This window comes from Pollachius pollachius (assembly GCF_949987615.1).
Source record: "Pollachius pollachius genome assembly, chromosome: 2".
Taxonomy (NCBI): Eukaryota; Metazoa; Chordata; class Actinopteri; order Gadiformes; family Gadidae; genus Pollachius; species Pollachius pollachius.
The window spans coordinates 42,534,888-42,552,584 of record NC_136935.1 but is presented as its reverse complement, the minus strand read 5'-3'; the positions used below and the strand labels follow the sequence as shown (position 1 = coordinate 42,552,584).

The following is a 17,697-nucleotide window of genomic DNA, read 5'->3' as shown; positions in this document are numbered from 1 at the left end:
TGAATAAGTCATAGCATTGAATTTAAATGAAAACAAAGAATTGTTATATATTTTTTCATTTAAGATTTAATGATATACTGTATACAGTAAATACATGGCTTATTCATATGTATAAGTGAATAAACTCAAAATAATGAGAAGTCCACTATTCCAGTAATAGGAAAACAAGAGAAAAGATAACATGTAAACATTAAGTGATTTGTCACAAGTGATGTTCATAAATACTCCTATAAAGTCAAAAGGTGCTATGGTATAAGGAACAGCCTCTTTTTCTACAATAAAGATGGAGTTGTAATTAGCGAATCTCAGATACATTTTCATTCCATGAAAAAGCCTCAATGCAACCAAAATATTGTAAGAGCGGGATGAACAGATTCAGAGACAGTGAAACAGCTGAAAAGACAACCATAGTTATATTTAAAGACAGGAAGAGGTAAAGGCCAGACTTATGACGGCCCAAGCGTGTATTACGGCTGGCAAACCATGTTAAAACCTTGCAAATGAAATCCCGACAAACTAGCAGACGGATCAAAATGATAAAGGTGAGTGCGTTTGATCAGATGAGAAAATAATCAAGGGGAACAATTCCATCCTGTACATCCTTGTTCTGGGATTCGTAAGTCAAATGATTAACTGCCACAACATCGGGTTACTTCAACCTTGGCTTTTGACATATAAAGTGTCGGCTTACTATTCCTCCCAACAGGACAATTTATTTGAAAACTGAAATAAGATATTTATTAACTCAACCTTTTTGATATTCATCCTTTGCTGCTCTGCTCTGCTCTAGTTTGGTTTTACTCAATATAAAAAAAAGTAAATAAATAAATTTGGATAACCCTAGAAGTAAAATCTTCAGTATAATGATAAAAAATGACATTTTGAGGAGATGAGTTTAAAGATGAATATAGATCGATATTTAGTTAAAAATAAATACCCATGTTATAATTCTAATGCTTTGCATCCAGTTTGAGGTCACAAACTTTTCACATTCGTAGATCACATTATTCTGTAAGGTAGGGAGACTGCAATACTTATCTAAAAGTGAACCAAAAGCAACGATGGCTATAGTGAACCCCTAAGATCAGGGTTTTCTTGCTTACTTGTTGAGTGTTTAAAATGGATACAAATCCTATGACAGTTAGTGTAAAAAATAGCAACCTGAAGTAGACCGTCTTTTATATAATAATGTGGTACAAGAATTAAGGTGATGGGGTAAAAGTCTTTAAGAAAACTGGCATTGCAACAGTTTCATGTAGATGAAGATAGTGGGTGTATGTGTGTATTATTGATTGACGTTTACATAGGATGAAGGGATGTAGCCCTCCTCTCCACTGGCTCTTAGGACCCTCATCCAGCCGTCCCCTTTATCGTCCTCCATCACACTCAACTGCTCCCCCTCTGTGATCGAGACTGTGCCCTCGCTGTTGCCTACACACACACACACACACACACATATATATACGCAAAGGCATCAACAACTGAAAGCATTGGGAATGTACGTAAAGAGCCGTTTCAACACACACACACACACACACACACATAAACGCAAAGGCATCAACAACTGAAAGCATTGGGAATGTATGTAAAGAGCCGTTTCAACACACACACACACACACACACACACACACACACACACACACACACACACACACACACACACACACAGCTTTTAGACTTACCGTCAAACGTGTACAGAGCAGTGCACTGGCCAATGGGAGTCTCCACATCATCAAACTCATCAAACTCATACTCGTTCTCGCGGGTCGACTGCCGCATGCTGCAGAGTTAATAAGAGAAAGCATGACCCAGACATGATACACCTGACATACTAGAGATGGTCCTTTAAATCGACATCACTTCTGTGGACGTATTAATATGCATTTAGAGTCACAGTGGGCCTCACCCTGACTGGAGGTTGTTGTTAAAAGCATTGGCGGACTCCTCTCCTCCAATGGCTTCTGCCAGCCATGTCTGTAAGGGAACCAACAGCAGATGGACCAGACTTCACATCGACCGCAATTGTTTATGCATGACCTCCTTGTGTTTGTATATGTACTGCGCGTGCGTGCATGCATGCATGCATAGGAGTCATTTTAGTGCATTCTTCTGCCTTGGTGTGTGTGTGTGTGGGGGGGGGGGTTTGTGTGTGTGTGTGTGTGTGTGTGTGTGTGGGGGTGCATGTGCATGTGTTCATCTTCAGTACATGCATATTCAATGTGTGCGTGTGAAAGACCTCATATTTGGCGAGTTCCCCCCGCAGGCGCCCGATGTTGTGGGCCGTTTCCTGGATCTGGGGCTCCAGGCTGGACGGGTCTCCCATCTGGGGGGTCTGCTCGTACACACCCTTCATCTTCTCCAGCGCCTCACTGCCAGGACGCAGGGGAGGGGGGGGGGGGGGGGGGGACGAGGAACCAGAAGAGCAAAGGAGATTTGAGGAGGGGAGGAAAGGAGGGGGTGGAGTGGAAAAGGTCATAAAAGAGCACAGGGAGGTTGACAGGGGAGAAGAGACGGGGAGGTGACAGAAAGAGGGAAGGAGGCGAGGAGGCGACGGAGGAGCAGAGGGGAGAGGAGGATACATAGGAAGATTAACGTGACTCATTTGAGATTACCCATTCATTTATCCGTCGGTTCTGCCCAGCGTTCTGCCATAAAAATGCCTGTGGTGAGCTGTGCCCTGTGTGACTAACCTCTTCGCATGAATGAACCGTGCAAAACAAACAATACACAGAGATCTTAAATATGTAGTACAATTATGACAATTAAAAAATAACACTTCATTAATCAATGCTTGACACTTTCTGGGAGTGTTGACATACTTTCAGTATGCTGCGGTTCCATAGATATCAGATGGCTTTATAAAAAAAGAGCCTTTCAAAAATCTTCCCACAACAAAAAAAAGACTTTCAGAATAGTTACGTTAATCTCTGAAATGATGTTGAATGTACCTTTGCACATATTTATTCTGTGTACATATTTATTCTATGTACAAATGTATTTATGTAAAAATGTATGTATGTATGTATGTATGTATGTATGTATGTATGTATGTATGTATGTATGTATGTATGTATGTATGTATATTTATCAATACTTATTAATACAAATCTTGTTTGATTTGCACTTTGCTTCTTAATAATTAATTAAGACTAATTAAGTGTTATGCCGTCGGATCTTTGTACTGATGAGGGCTTCATGGGATGGACCCGAAAGGGAAGGGGGGTTTCTGAGACAGGGGAGACTTGCTAAGGTCAAGGGACGCCGTGATCTCACCTCTGGTCCTGTGCCTTGGTCAGCTCCTTGGTGATGTCATCAATCTTCGCCTGCAGCTTCTTCTTCCTCTGCTCAGGAGGAAGGTGGGAGAAGTCTTCTGCTGCAGGAGGCTGAACACACACACACACACACACACACGATTGATTGGGTCATTTGGGATTCGCTCTCTGAATCAGCTATCATCTTTCGAACGTACGCAACCAGAGCAGAAAGACATATATTCACCACTAGATGTCACTCTTTCCCCGATCCGCAATAACTTGTCATAAAACACATTATGGTGAAAGTGTGAAATGGTTTTCCCCACACAGAAACTGAAAGCCCTTTTTAATTTATATAAATAAATAGAGCTTTCTAGATTAATACATTTTACAAGTAAGGCTGTTATTCTCCACCACAGTAATGGATTAGTATTCAGACACAACTACACCACAAAGGAACCAGGGAGATATGGAAAGAGGGAGAGGAGTAGTTATATAGGTCAAACCCCTGTAGCATCCAGACATTAAAAAACGGATAAATCTTCCTGAGGTTAATCGGGGAAAACCACTGAATATAAATTAAAAAATTATAGTTGCTGATCAAGTGTGATTCTAAATGATGTTACAACGATTGATTAAATAAGGGCAACTCAATAATATGATCAATATTATGTAGAAAACAACATATATGAATAAAATGTTTTTTGAAAAAAGTCTACAGATGACAATTAGTTTCACTTATTGTCAACAGTTTAGCTCTCGTGTTGGAAACAATTTATGCCAGATTTCTCTATGACCAAACACACATGATGAGCAGATAGTATTCCCCTCTGAACAGATCCCACCACCTGATTACTGAGTCCAATATCATGTAACTATAACAACCGTTACCATGTGCTTTTCAGCATGTGAAATCTAGACAGAGAAAAATGGTAGACTTCATGTAAGACACACACAAAACATTTAAAGTACATGCCAGTTAGTGTTTTTTTTCCAGTAGGGAGAACGAAGCGTCAGACACACCCATGTCAGCATGCATCTTATTATTATTACATTCATTGTCAGACTCTTACGACTTAACATAAGCATGCTGTGTCTCATCATCATGAATGAATGGGTGTTCCACCAACAACAAGAACAACACAACCTAACGATGCGACATCAACAGGACATTGGCTGCCACGGATGGAGGGGGGCGGGACCAGAACGTACCGGGCTATCTGATTGCCCAGCGCAACTCACCCAGGTGTGCTTGAGCAAGGGTCTTAAAGAGGCTACCCTGGGCGCGACACAGCGCTTCAAGTCCCGCAGACAGAGGAAGAGGGGGGATTGCGGCAATTTGGAGAGGGGAAGGGAGGGGAGGGGCTGGGTTGGGCCGCCAAGTGGGAACGGAGACGAGGGGGGAGAGAAAGGGGGAGGGGCTGACTGAGAATCAAAAGGAAAAAGAAAATGATAAGGTTTATTTGGAAACTGAAAGAGAAAAATGCGGAAGGGAAGTGAGTGAAGGTGGGAACAAGGGAGGGGGGAGAGGTTCAGTTCTGAGTAAATAAAATGAAGGAGAGGAAATGAAAGAGGAGGGGGATTGAGTAAAATAAGTGATTATTCAGCACCTTGTGGACCCAGTGTGAGAGATCAGGGACTGTCTGGGCACGTCACAGCAGGAGATTGAATAACCCTCCAGGGCAAAGGGGCGGGGGAGGCATGAGTGGAATGCGTTTATGTGTGTATTTGTATGCCTGTTTGTGATGTCTACTGTGTGCGAGTGCGTGTGTGAGTGTGAGCGTGAGTGTATGTGTGTGTGTGTGTGTGTGTATGTGTATGATTTGGTGTGGAAAAGTGTAAGGAGAGAGCTGAAGGGATTAGAAGAGAGCAGAATTTTTTTAAATAAGCAACCGAAAAAATGAAGGTCCCTTCCCTCTCTGCTCCCTCCCTCCTATTACATTTCTCCACCATTGAGAAGCTTTGCATCCACACACCTGTGAGGAGTCATATGTGGAATATAAGATTGACCAGTAAGATTGAAGCCCTGAACCAATCAGTGAAGACTTGTCCGGATGGTAGGATTTGAGAAAGGTACAGCCAAAAATCGCGACTGTCATACAGAAACAGGTGCAGTACACACAAAACTGATATTCTCACAGATCATTTCCCTCACTAATAGCTGACGGCTATGGCAATTCTAACAAGCAAGACTCAGATTATAGCTTGTGAATCATACCTACAGCAAAAGAGCAATGAGAGAAGTGTGGTTTGGAGACAAAGTGACAATAAATGGAGAGGAAAGGAGGTTGGAACAATAAGGCATATTTTGGCTTTAGGATTCTACTTCCATTCCGTTCATGGAGCTTCTTCAGAATAGCGGCGTAGCATTTTACCTTTGTTTTCTTGCTAAAAGGCCAGAGTTTTGGCCTTACTCGCTGCGGATAGAGGCTTAAGTCAGAAGTTGCTGGTTTGATCCCCTGGATGTAGTCTTCAAACTCCACATCGGCAGGTCTTTCGAAACCGGACTTGTGTTGCTCAATGAAAAGCAATGAATCCTATGAGGCAAAAACATGCAAAAACCCAACACACCCATGCAAACATTCCCCCCCCCCCCCCAAACACACACACACACACACACACACACACACACACACACACACACACACACACACACACACACACACACACACACACACACACACACACACACACACACACACACACACACACAGAGTTAAATATAAGTAGAGACTGGTGTACTGGGCATTTCTTCCCACACACCCACACGCAAGAAGCCAGGAAGGTTACCTGTTTCTCGTTAGTTTTACCCCCTGCTGAGGAGATGCCTTCTAGACACTTAGAAATGATGGGCATAACCCTCTTCTCCATCTCCGAGAACTGGCAGTAACCCTCTGCCAGTCGTTTGATCCTCGTCTCCTCCAATTTCTGCATGCTCTGCTCAGCACATACCACACAAATACACATAAGCAGGCATTCAAACACACCATTGTTTGGTAAAAGGATGATATTTGGGATAATGAACACATTACCTCAATAACTTTTTGCTTTTGTCAGTGACTCAGAATAGGTTGTGTGTGTGTGTGTGTGTGTGTGTGTGTGTGTGTGTGTGTGTGTGTGTGTGTGTGTGTGTGTGTGTGTGTGTGTGTGTGTGTGTGTGTGTGTGTGTGTGTGTGTGTGTGTGTGTGTGTGTGTGTGTACAAAGAAATAACTACCCATATAACACACTACCCATGTGTGACACTTAAAAACATACACTTTGAAAAATGTAAATGCAATTATTTTACCAGCGCAGTCTTACGTTAAAGATTTGAGGTATCTCTGTGTAGTAAAAGTAGCTCTGCTCCTTGTTGTATTTCTGTAGTTGGGCTGCATAGTCATTCCTGCACTCCTCAGCTGTGTGCGTGCGGGAGTGGGAGTGCTGCTTAGCCTAAAACCATCCAGAGACAGAACCAACACATTCAGTGCGTTTACATGACACCCAAGAAAGACGAATTATTGGCTAAGTCCAACTATGATTGGATTATTAAGATGCATGTATACACCTTAGTCGGACTAAAGTCAAATCGAATCGAGTTACTCATAGTATAATTAAGACCCTAGATTATTCGACTGTTAGTCGAATTAAGCGTGCATGTATACGGCCAATCGGATTCGAATCGGATTATGCGTTCTACGCATGCTCGATATTTTGCCTTGAGCCGGAAGTATAAGGAGACGATAGTTGTGTTGTCGTCGCCGTCAGAAAACTAGAAACTGCCATTTATTTAAAAAGGTGTCGGAGAAGATGGAGGAAGTCGGTGTCGTGCCAATGTAGTTACCCCCTATAAGAAGTGCATCATCATCAACATGCATTCAGTACACATTACGCTTCTGTTACGAGAGTAGCGTAATGTGTGTGGGCGAGAACGGCAGTGTGTTTGAGTGACTCCCGGAGGAGCATACGACCAGGGTTGGAACAATGGAGCGTCTGAGAAATGACATTGACCCGAAATTGAACAGCTGTTTACTGAAAACAACTTTCTCGAATGCTGCGGCCGCCTGAGTTTGTTGTTGCTAGTGACGTAAAGAGGTCAACCGGTGGCTCTATAACCACTAGCTGAAATGGGCACAGCACCACCTATCGTAACGGGGTATGAAATGCTTCGGCCAATGAATCGATTTTCTCACCGCCATGTATACTCGGACAATTGCAGTTGTCCGATTGAGGAGCATATTCGAACTATGGCTTAGATCGGGTTAAGCAGTGCATGTAAACGTACTCATTGTTAACGGACAGAAGAACCAACACATTTAACAGACAGAAGAACAAACACATTGTTAACGGACAGAAGAACTAACGCAGTTAACAGAGAGGACAACCAGCACAACGTTAAAAGACAGAACCAAAACAACGTTAACAGAAAGAAGAACACAATGCTAAAAGACAGAACCAAACCAGAAGCCAAACACAGCCAACCCGCCCACCAACACATGAAAGGACTTAGAAAGAGGGGCCGGGGGAAGATGAATGGAGAGGAATAAAGGAGGATGGAAAGAAAGGAGGTATGGAAAAAGAGGTGGCAATGTGTGTGTGGTGGGGGGGGGGGGGAGGGAGGCAAAGAGAGGGAGGAATAGGAGAATATAAAGTAGAACCCAACTTTGCGGTGAATACAATTCAGCTAAATAAATCAAAAACACAGTTTGTTTACCTTCTCCACGTCCAGCTTGGTGGCATTCACGTCACTCTCTGTTTTCTCCGCATGCTGTGAGGCTTTCTCGGCCTCGCCCCACTCCTTAGCAAATCGCTTTTTAGTCTGGAGGAAGACACACACATGCACATATAAAGCAAGGCACAAACATAACCACATATACACACACCTGGGTACCCTAAAAGGAAGATCAACAGCATGGGTCCAGTGGATGAAGAGCATTCCTTCAATTGTAATTCTTTTGATATCCGTGAAGAGCTTCACACAGACACAGATTTGTGATCATTTTTTGGTTTGAACTATTTTCATGGACGACGAATGACACTCACACTTTCCAGCTGTTTGAGGCTGGCCTCCAAGCTCTGTTGTGCTTTCTTGGCGTCTGCGAGATGCTACGGAGGGAAACAGGTGAGGGGGTTACAGCATCTTATCCACAATATGCATCACCTAACTTTTACTTTGAAGGACCCCCTATTGGACCATCAGGTAGTCTTAGCCATTTTCAATGTATGATGGACAGAGCAACCTGCACATTGTAGATGTACAAAAGATAGATCAACCTGTACATTGTAGATGTGCGAAAGATAGATCAATCTGTACATTGTAGCTATACCATAGATAGAGCAACCTATACATTGTAGATGCATGAAAGATAGATCAACCTGTACATTGTAGAGATACCATAGATAGAGCAACCTGTACATTGTAGATATACCATAGATAGAGCAACCTGTACATTGTAGATATACCATAGATAGAGCAACCTGTACATTGTAGATGCATGAAAGATAGATCAACCTGTACATTGTAGAGATACCATAGATAGAGCAACCTGTACATTGTAGATATACCATAGATGGAGCAACCTGTACATTGTAGATGTGAGAAAGATAGATCAACCTGTACATTGTAGATATACCATAGATAGAGCAACCTGTACATTGTAGATATACCATAGATAGAGCAACCTGTACATTGTAGATATACCATAGATAGAGCAACCTGTACATTGTAGTTGTACGACAGATAGGTCAACCTACTTAGCATACCAGTGGACTGTACCAACTGGTACGCTCAAGATCTATCCATCGTACATCCGCTTGTAGACTTAGGTGTGAGCTCACTGTAGGGTACGTCCTGAAATGGCTTGTAACGGCTTATCCTGACATCATAGGGGTTCCCTAACCATGACCTTCTATCATTCCATTTGGTTTCCTTCCCATCGCGGAGTCTTTTTCTCACCGTCTTGCGCTCGCCTTTGAGATCCTGCAGGTACTTTGTGAGCTCCACACAGATGCCAGTCATCATGTTCTCAGCGATGACCTCCCGTTGGCCGGCATAGTCGTTCAGCTCATTCAGGATGTCCTGGAATGCAGCGTGATTGGAGAACCTGGAGGCGCAGGCGGGACAAAATTAGGAAATCTTGTTTGTTTTCTTTTGTCCATAGGGAACTATATCAATGGGGATCTCACCGATGAGAATTTGGCAAAGTCAGACTGGGAGAAAAGATGGGTGGGACAAGGCAATAAAATAAACAAAGTCTGTCCTTTGCTTTGAAAGCTTTGAGTTGCATGCATGGGTGCTGTTGAAACGCTCTTGGCTCCGGCAAACACACACACACACACACACACAGAACAATTTGATGTAGCTTATTGCCTTCATGTCCTTTGGGGGCGCTAGCTTCAGCTCACCTGGACACCCTGGGGATCACTGGCTTAATGACTGTAGTTCACCCATGACACACTGTCAGCATGTGTCATGACAGTGTGAACACATGCTTGGTAGAACAACAACAAAAAATTTAACAGTGACATAACGGCCTGGGGCGGATGGTCTTTTAGGAAGCAGAGTTTTTAAATAAAGTCAGTATGGTGCCCATATGTCTAATGCCACCGTGAGCCTTAATCAGATGGTATTCCCATAGGTTGTGAGTAAATATGTCTAATGCCACCGTGAGCCTTAATCAGATGGTATTCCCGTAGGTTGTGAGTAAATACGTCTAATGCCACCGTGAGCCTTAATCAGATGGTATTCCCGTAGGTTGTGAGTAAATACGTCTAATGCCACCGTGAGCCTTAATCAGATGGTATTCCCGTAGGTTGTGAGTAAACCTTAGCCTTAATGAGTGTGGCTAAAAATATATATAACACAGAACAGAAAAGGGATACCTGGAAGGTATGGGGCAAAGGGGTTAGGATATCAGTTGAAAATGGTTAAGAATGAGAGCCAATAGGCATGACTCTCTCTTTCTCTCTCTCTCTCTCTCTCGTTCTCTCACTTGCTCTCCGGCTCCTCCTTGCTTCCTCGTTTGGTGTACTTCTTAGTCAAATTCCTATTAAACAGAGATGGGGGCAGAATGAGACATACATTCTAGTTCATGTTTGCACCCAAGTGGCACACGTTCATAATTGACTGTTCACACAATTCAACAGCCAAATTGTAACCCACAGCTTCAGAATATGTGAGAAATATCTAGGGGTGCGTTCAGCTCACCTGAGCTGCTTGGCGTAGCTCTGTTCTATCTCAGTGCGCTCCTTCACAAACTTGATATAGCGCTCCACAAGGTCAAGGCCCGACTGGGTGTGTTTGTCGATGACATCATACTGGTCCTAAGGATAGGGAAACAAATATTTGACTTGGTGAAAAAAACGGGAATACTCTAGACATTGAGACACAAGCACTGGCGCTCTACGTACACAGATATTTAAAACTTCAGTTTTGCCTATCTCTATGGGCGTGGCTATTTGCAATCATTGGCAGGAGCTATAAAACAGAAGGGTGTTGGGGGATAAATAGCAAAGGGTAACGCAAACAATGCACTTGTTTTATTGCATGCAATTGCTAGAATTACAACGAGACCTCGAAAACAATGGCCTAATAGCCCTGTGAGACAGTTAAGATATTGAAAATCCATCTGGAAAAAACCATTGATTTCCAAATATGGGGGCGGCCTTAACACCAATCAGTGGCCATCTTGCTTTTGTCGTTTCTCGAGGAATCCGGTTGAAAGTAAAAAGCAAAACATATTCTATCCTCAGAGCCTTCCGTTCAGATTTGTGTTTATCTTTTGTCAACTTTATTCATTCTGTTTAAAAAATGTTTTGTTTGCTCCCTTTCATTTATTTTTTATTTGGCTGATTGCGACTCTCCATGTTGGTCAGGAACTAGAACTCCCTCCCCCAAAGCTCTGATCGGTCCAAGCATTTTGAATTTTTTTAGAAAAGGCTTTCAACAGGATTGAAGCCAGGCTAGACCAATCAGCAGAGAGAAACAGAACGTGACCTTGCGAGATACTTCTCATGACGCTAATGTCTCTTTCTATTTAGGGGCTTACAGAGCAATTACCTTGTGGGATGTCACACCACAAATCAAAGCTTGTCTATCGGTTTCCCTAAACATACTGTGATTTGTCAGTTGCAGCCTGGCCCATAGAAGCCTGTCTATCTAGTGGTTGTGGTTGCGTGTGTTTTTTTATGTGTCATTTATAAACCAAGGCAGCCACAGGTAGGGGCGACTGGCTACACTACATGTATGGATGAACCAGTTCTCTGTGTCTTCTATTCTGGTACAGCTCCACCTTCAAAAGCAAAATTATTATACTGTTATACTCTTCAGACACACGTGCACACACACACACAATGGCAGACACACACGTGCACACACACAAACCTGTTAAGCAGGTAGATCAACAGTATCTGTAGTCTTATACGCATGTGAAAACACATAGTGAACACATACACTCAAACAATACAAATGTTTGGTAGCGTGCAAACACACACACAAAAACAAAACAGTAGGTGGGGTCTATTGTAGTCTGTCAGACAATAATCTTAACTATTCTACCCTTGTTACTGTGTGTGTGTGTGTGTGTGTGTGTGTGTGTGTGTGTGTGTGTGTGTGTGTGTGTGTGTGTGTAAGCATGCCTGTATGTGTGTTGTGTGTGTTCTCCTAGGTCGTAGAATCTCTTGGTGCCTGAGACACAGATACAAATTTATAAAAGGGTGTCGCAGGTCTGAGGGGAGCTAAATGCAGATCATACACTAACATAGTTTGCTTTGTCCTGGATAATGTGTGCGAGAGAGAGAGAGACAGAGAGAGGAAGAGAGAGAAAAGGTTTCTGAGAGGATGTCTGAATTCCAGAGACCACAACAAATCTATGTATGAGAAAGATAGAGAGACAAGACAATGAAGGAATTGGCAAACAAGACGATTTGAACAGGGTCTGGATGACCTTATAGTTAACTTATTTGGAGCCTCCGCCCTATGACGGACAGTCCCAGGGGCCTATATAAAGTCACACTGGGTCAGTCGTGTCCCACCCCTTTATGAGAGCAGTGTGTTCTCCACCTTCATGAGCTAAACTGCGATTATTCATGAGCGGCTAATAGTTTGCACATTGCTATACTACTGCCAGATTCTTTGTTCTGTGCTTTTTTGGGAACTAAAACCAAAAGTGCACAAACTTGTAAACTCTTGTCTACTATGTATGTCCCAGACAACTTGCAACATCTATTCCCCACAACCAAGGTTGCATGTTTCCATTACTTTCCCATGGCTACAGTCGTGTGGGAAAACCAGCGGCAACAAAAACCTGGGAACCATGCCGTTTCCAGGGACACTCTTGGGCATCTGACGTTGCCTTTTGACCCCAAAAACTAAAGTGTCGTCACACAGATATAGGCTTACTGGAAGTAGAGGGGGCACGTGAGCATCGCGGGCACAGCAGGTCTGTAAAGGAAAAGCTACTGTATATAGGACTTCGTGCTCACAATATAAACACGAGCATCTGTCCGTATGGAATAGTAGACGACATGACAGCATGACGAACCATATTTTAGCTTGCATGGCCACGCGTTGCACACAGGAGGATTGTTGTCAGTCACACACTGGGAAAAGGAATCAAGTCTTAATTGGATTTGGGGATTGTGGCAATTGACAAATAGGCCTATGACATGTCAGAAATAACTTGAATAGATTTCCTTTATTTTCGCCCACATACAGACAATTGTAACATTGTAATTAAATAGAGTAGTGGGTCTAGTCACGGGTTTCCTAAGGCCCCTTACTGTCATGTAATTAACTGGACATGGTACAAGTATAATTTAACCCCGAAGCCTAACACGTTGACAGTAGCCTGGGATTTGTATAGGTATTGTTATGGTGAAGAAAATAAATGTTTCCGGATGCACAGGAAGAAAATAGTAAGGAACGAGAAAGAAAACATGTAGTTCAAAGTGATCTTGTCACGGTGCAATCTGTGCTTGAGTCAACGATTAAAAACGGAGATAAGACAATGTAACTCGTCCCTTTCACATATAACAGAGAGAACATTTTAAGTCAATCATAACCAACATCCAAGTGGAAAACGCTAGGCCACCCCAGAATGTATCCCAATGAGTTTTACAGCAGGCAATATGAACTAGCCCTAGGTGAAAACTGGCAACTTAAACTGTGTGTCGCTAAACTCCGGATCGTTTTGTAGTTTAAACGTGTGTGTGTGTGTGGGGGGGAGTAATGTGCCATTCCTTCCATGCAGTGATAAGGTAAGCGCCTAGGATTGCGAAACGCTGTGGCTCTCCACATTAAAGGTGTCGTATTGTCCTGTCAACGCGGAGCTGCCTAACCCAGGCCTAGAGCACGAAACAACGTTCGATGCAGAGCGGGTCAAGGAAAAAACAATAGCCTCCTAAAGCCAATTATTTTTTCGAGGATGTTGGTCATTAAAACGCAAACCAACAAACCCCTCAGAGTAGTACTTTAAATAGGGGCTTAGTGCACCATGTTATGTCAGCTGTCAAAAACTTACCCAAAGATCGGTTCCCCAATCCATGTTTTTGAAAGTTGTCGCGCAGCGAATTCTACCGAAATGCTGCCTATAAGTGAAGTTTTATATGATACCCAAAATCTTCCCTCTCGAAAGTGAAGGAAGGAAACGATTCAAGGAAGTCGACGCCTTCTCCTTGGCGAGCCTGTTTCTTTAAACGAAAGAAAATATGTTTGCTTGCTTTTCCTGAAACAAGTTTGGTCCCAGGCGCAGTGAGAGAGAGAGCGAGGGAGAGGTGGAAAGCGCCGGAGAGTGGCCGGGAGAGGGAGGGAGGGAGAGAGAGGGAGGAAGGGGAGGAGGGCGTTTTTTGAGCGCGATATGCGTTTCAGCAAATATGACTCGTCAGTCATATCTGCACAACGATATGAAATACTGTAGCCTATGTATTTCTCTGTTTTTTATTTTGTGTTCATTTATTTTACACATGTATGGTGCAGTCACTAGTGCGTGCCAATTAAATTCATTAGGCAGCAATTGATTTCGACATTGTCTCGATCACCCTAAATAAGGCATATACCTGATATATATACCAACTACAAGAGTGTGTAGGCTACGCTTGCATTGAAACGATGACGTGCCCTTACCTGCATTGTTTCACGTGGCCGCGCCTCTTTTCAGGTGGGGTTGAACAAGCCTGACACCAAGTGTTGTCAAACAGGAACACAAATATTCCGATGCAGTTCATATTTTTTCAGCAAATATGATGCAGCCTGTGTATTTTCTGTGGAAAATCTTAACATTGAGGCTGTTTTTTAAAGACTTTATTATACACTGGTATGCTTTATTATGAGTCAGATATAGTAAAATTAAAAAGAGACATCAGTCAATCCTTAGTCTAGCTGTGTGTGTGTGTGTGTGTGTGTGTGTGTGTGTGTGTGTGTGTGTGTGTGTGTGTGTGTGTGTGTGCGTGTGTGAGAGAGAAACGGATATGAAGAGAGAAAGAGAGTGCCTGCATGTGTGCGGCGAGATAGTGTGTGTGCGTGCATTTGTGTGCGTGCATTCGTGTGTCTCTTTCTGTCAGGGGAAACATCATGCAGATGTATGTGTTCTCCAGGCTACAGCAACACATCCACAAACATCCCTTCCTATCGCTCAAACCTCTTCTCCTCTTTGGTCGACACCACGCTCCCATAAGCCCTGTCTACATAACAACTTTATTTTAACTGAGTTTAAGTAAACACTAATGGTGGGACACGAGATGAACCACATTGTAAGGCACATGGTCCCTAAGCTTCCAGACAGACGCCTGCCAGACAGACACACACCCACACCCACACACACACACACACACACACACACACACACACACACACACACACACACACACAAACACACACATAGACACACACACACACACACACACACACAGACACACACACACACACACACACAAAGACACACACAGACACCCACCTACATTCACGGAAGACGGCATGCACTCCTCTGGCATTGGCGTTGTCGTGAGAGCGTGTATATTTCATCTCAGCCAGTTGGCAGGTAATACTGGGACTGGCTCTGGGCCACAGTCACCAGCAGAGTTAGAATCATAATCATCTTGGGATGGACGGAGAGAGAGTGAGAGAGAGAGAGAGAGAGAGAAAGAGAGAGAGAGCGAGAGAGAGAGAGAGAGAGAGAGAGAGAGAGAGAGAGAGAGAGAGAGAGAGAGAGAGAGATGGACAGAGAGAGAAGGAGGTGGAGAGGAAGTGAGGGAGCGTAGATTGAGAGGAAGAGGGGGGAAAGACAGAAGAAGGGAGGGAGACAGAGAGGCCGACAGAGGAAGTGAGCAAGAGAGAGATGGATAGTAAGAGAGAGAGCGAGAGAGACAGAATAGTTGGCAATAGAGAGAGAGAGAGAGAGAGAGAGAGAGAGAGAGAGAGAGAGAGAGAGAGAGAAAGAGAGCGAGAGAGCAGTCAGAAGGCCAGGAATGTAAAACATGCACACCATTTTCTGAATAAGGTTAAATGACACATTCAGGGTTGTTTACCATTCTCAAGTGCTATATAGATGTACCAAACAGCCGTATATGTCCGAACTTAATATCGAGAGCCATTCAGTGCAAGGGTAAGTGTGTTGAAATGGATGACATTCATTTAGAAAGAGGAACATTCATCTAGAGCAGCCTCTAAAACTGTCCACTTCAAATTATCCCCGTACCTAGTACCCGCTGAGCACAAATAAGAGCAGGCTATCATTTGTAATTGCTCAGCTATTCGGCTACGGTAACATTTGTTATAATGGACTAATGTTCAGAGAGGTAGTAGAACTACTCACTCAATTAATGTTGTTATGGCAACACCCTTTAAACGTTTCAACCCTTCGCAAAAACTAGTAGGAGATTTTAAAATTGTAAACAACATGTGTGTGTGAACATGAGTGCACAGTAAGTCAACGTCTCTGGAATGTTTGAGGAGGGAGAGGTGGGCGGCTGGCGGCTCAGTCTCACCGTGGTTCTCTCATAGCTCAGTGTGTTTACCAAAGTCTCAGAGAAGGGTCAGGCCGGACTCAGCTGATCCCAGAGGTTGGTACGCCGATGTTCTGGCCAGTGAGAACATTGGCACCAGCTCCATGGTCAGAACATGTTCTCACCTCTCGTGCTCTTGTGTTCCCTCCTCTCCTCTCCCCTCCTCTCTTGTCTTCTCCAGCTCCTGCACAAGAACCAAGGGGGTGTTTGGGCATCCAACAAATTAGTCTTATGCATGAAATTGGCTGGGATTGGAAAGCAAAAATTAAGACACAGGACTCACCCAAGGTCTGGGGACGGATCTATCTCTTCCTCTCTTCCCTGTTTTCTTTTTTCTCTTTCGTCCCTCAGTCCGGCAACTCCTGCTCTCTTTCTCTCCATCTGTTGGAGAGAGGGAGAAAGAGGACGAGGGAACCGAAGGAGAGACAGAACGCCAGTGGCTGTGTGTTGACGTCTAATCCATTTTAATAAATTGCCTGGAGGTCATCTCTCCACAGTCGGAGGGAAAGGAAGGAGAGGCAGATAGGTTCTCTTCATTTTATTTACTCTTACCGAACAGAAACAACCTCCCAAGGAGAGGTCCATGGTTCTCAAAAATCCATCCTCAGTAGATTAGTTGGTTTGTTGGGAATTGGCGTGCCACAGTGTTTACACATCTTTCCGATGGAACACTTGACTTAAGGTTCAATAGTGACGAGGGGAATCTGATGGTTTACGAATAGCGATCATATTTGGGTTTGGAAAGCAGATTGGGCACAAACGCAAACAGACTGGGAACACACACACACACACACACACACACACACACACACACACACACACACATATTGAATTTGTGCCTCCAGTAGTCAAACATTTACCAGCACCACTGGATGGCACTGCTCTTCCTCTTTTAACCACTCCACCTCCTGCCTGTATTTCCCACTCTCTCTCTCTCTCTCTCTCTCTCTTTCTCTCTCTCTCTCTCTCTATCGCTCTCGCTCTCTCTATCACTTTTGCTAGGTCTCTCTATCACTGTCTCTCATACTCTCTCTCTATCCCTTTCTCTCTCTGCCTGTCTTGCACCCTGTTGTTCTCTTTCTCTCACTCCCTTTACCATGTCTCGCACCCCCATGCTCTCTATCTCTCTCTCTCCCTCCCTCCATCCATCTCTACCACTGTCCTTCTCTCCATCTCCCCCATGCTCTCTATCTCTCTCTCTCCCTCCCTCCATCCATCTCTACCACTGTCCTTCTCTCCATCTTCCCCACCTCTCTCTCTCTCTCTCCCTCCATCCATCTCTACCACTATCCTTCTCTCCATCTCCCCCACCTCTCTCTCTCTCTCTCTCCCTCCCTCCATCCATCTCTACCACTGTCCTTCTCTCCATCTCCCCCACCTCTCTCTCTCTCTCTCCCTCCCTCCATCCATCTCTACCACTGTCCTTCTCTCCATCTCCCCCATGCTCTCTATCTCTTTCTCTCCCTC

General features: G+C 43.9%; 1 protein-coding gene across 2 annotated transcripts; it reads right to left on the bottom strand.

Annotated features, from left to right (window-relative positions):
• Positions 1 to 41: 41 nt before the first annotated feature.
• On the bottom strand, positions 42 to 14,006 carry trip10b (thyroid hormone receptor interactor 10b). Of its 2 annotated transcripts, XM_079729813.1 has the most exons (15): positions 13,752 to 14,006; positions 10,439 to 10,554; positions 10,224 to 10,277; positions 9,188 to 9,335; positions 8,275 to 8,337; positions 7,946 to 8,050; positions 6,556 to 6,684; positions 6,045 to 6,191; positions 5,630 to 5,791; positions 4,146 to 4,169; positions 3,274 to 3,383; positions 2,237 to 2,369; positions 1,907 to 1,974; positions 1,683 to 1,780; positions 42 to 1,431 (listed from the first exon to the last, which is right to left on the bottom strand). In XM_079729813.1, the coding sequence occupies exons 1-15, from the start codon at positions 13,773 to 13,775 to the stop codon at positions 1,286 to 1,288; spliced, it is 1,527 nt and encodes a 508-aa protein (XP_079585939.1). In that variant the 5' UTR covers positions 13,776 to 14,006; the 3' UTR covers positions 42 to 1,285. The 2 variants fall into 2 exon arrangements, with proteins under 2 accessions (XP_079585939.1, XP_079585940.1); XM_079729814.1 differs by lacking the exon at positions 4,146 to 4,169.
• Positions 14,007 to 17,697: the final 3,691 nt, after the last annotated feature.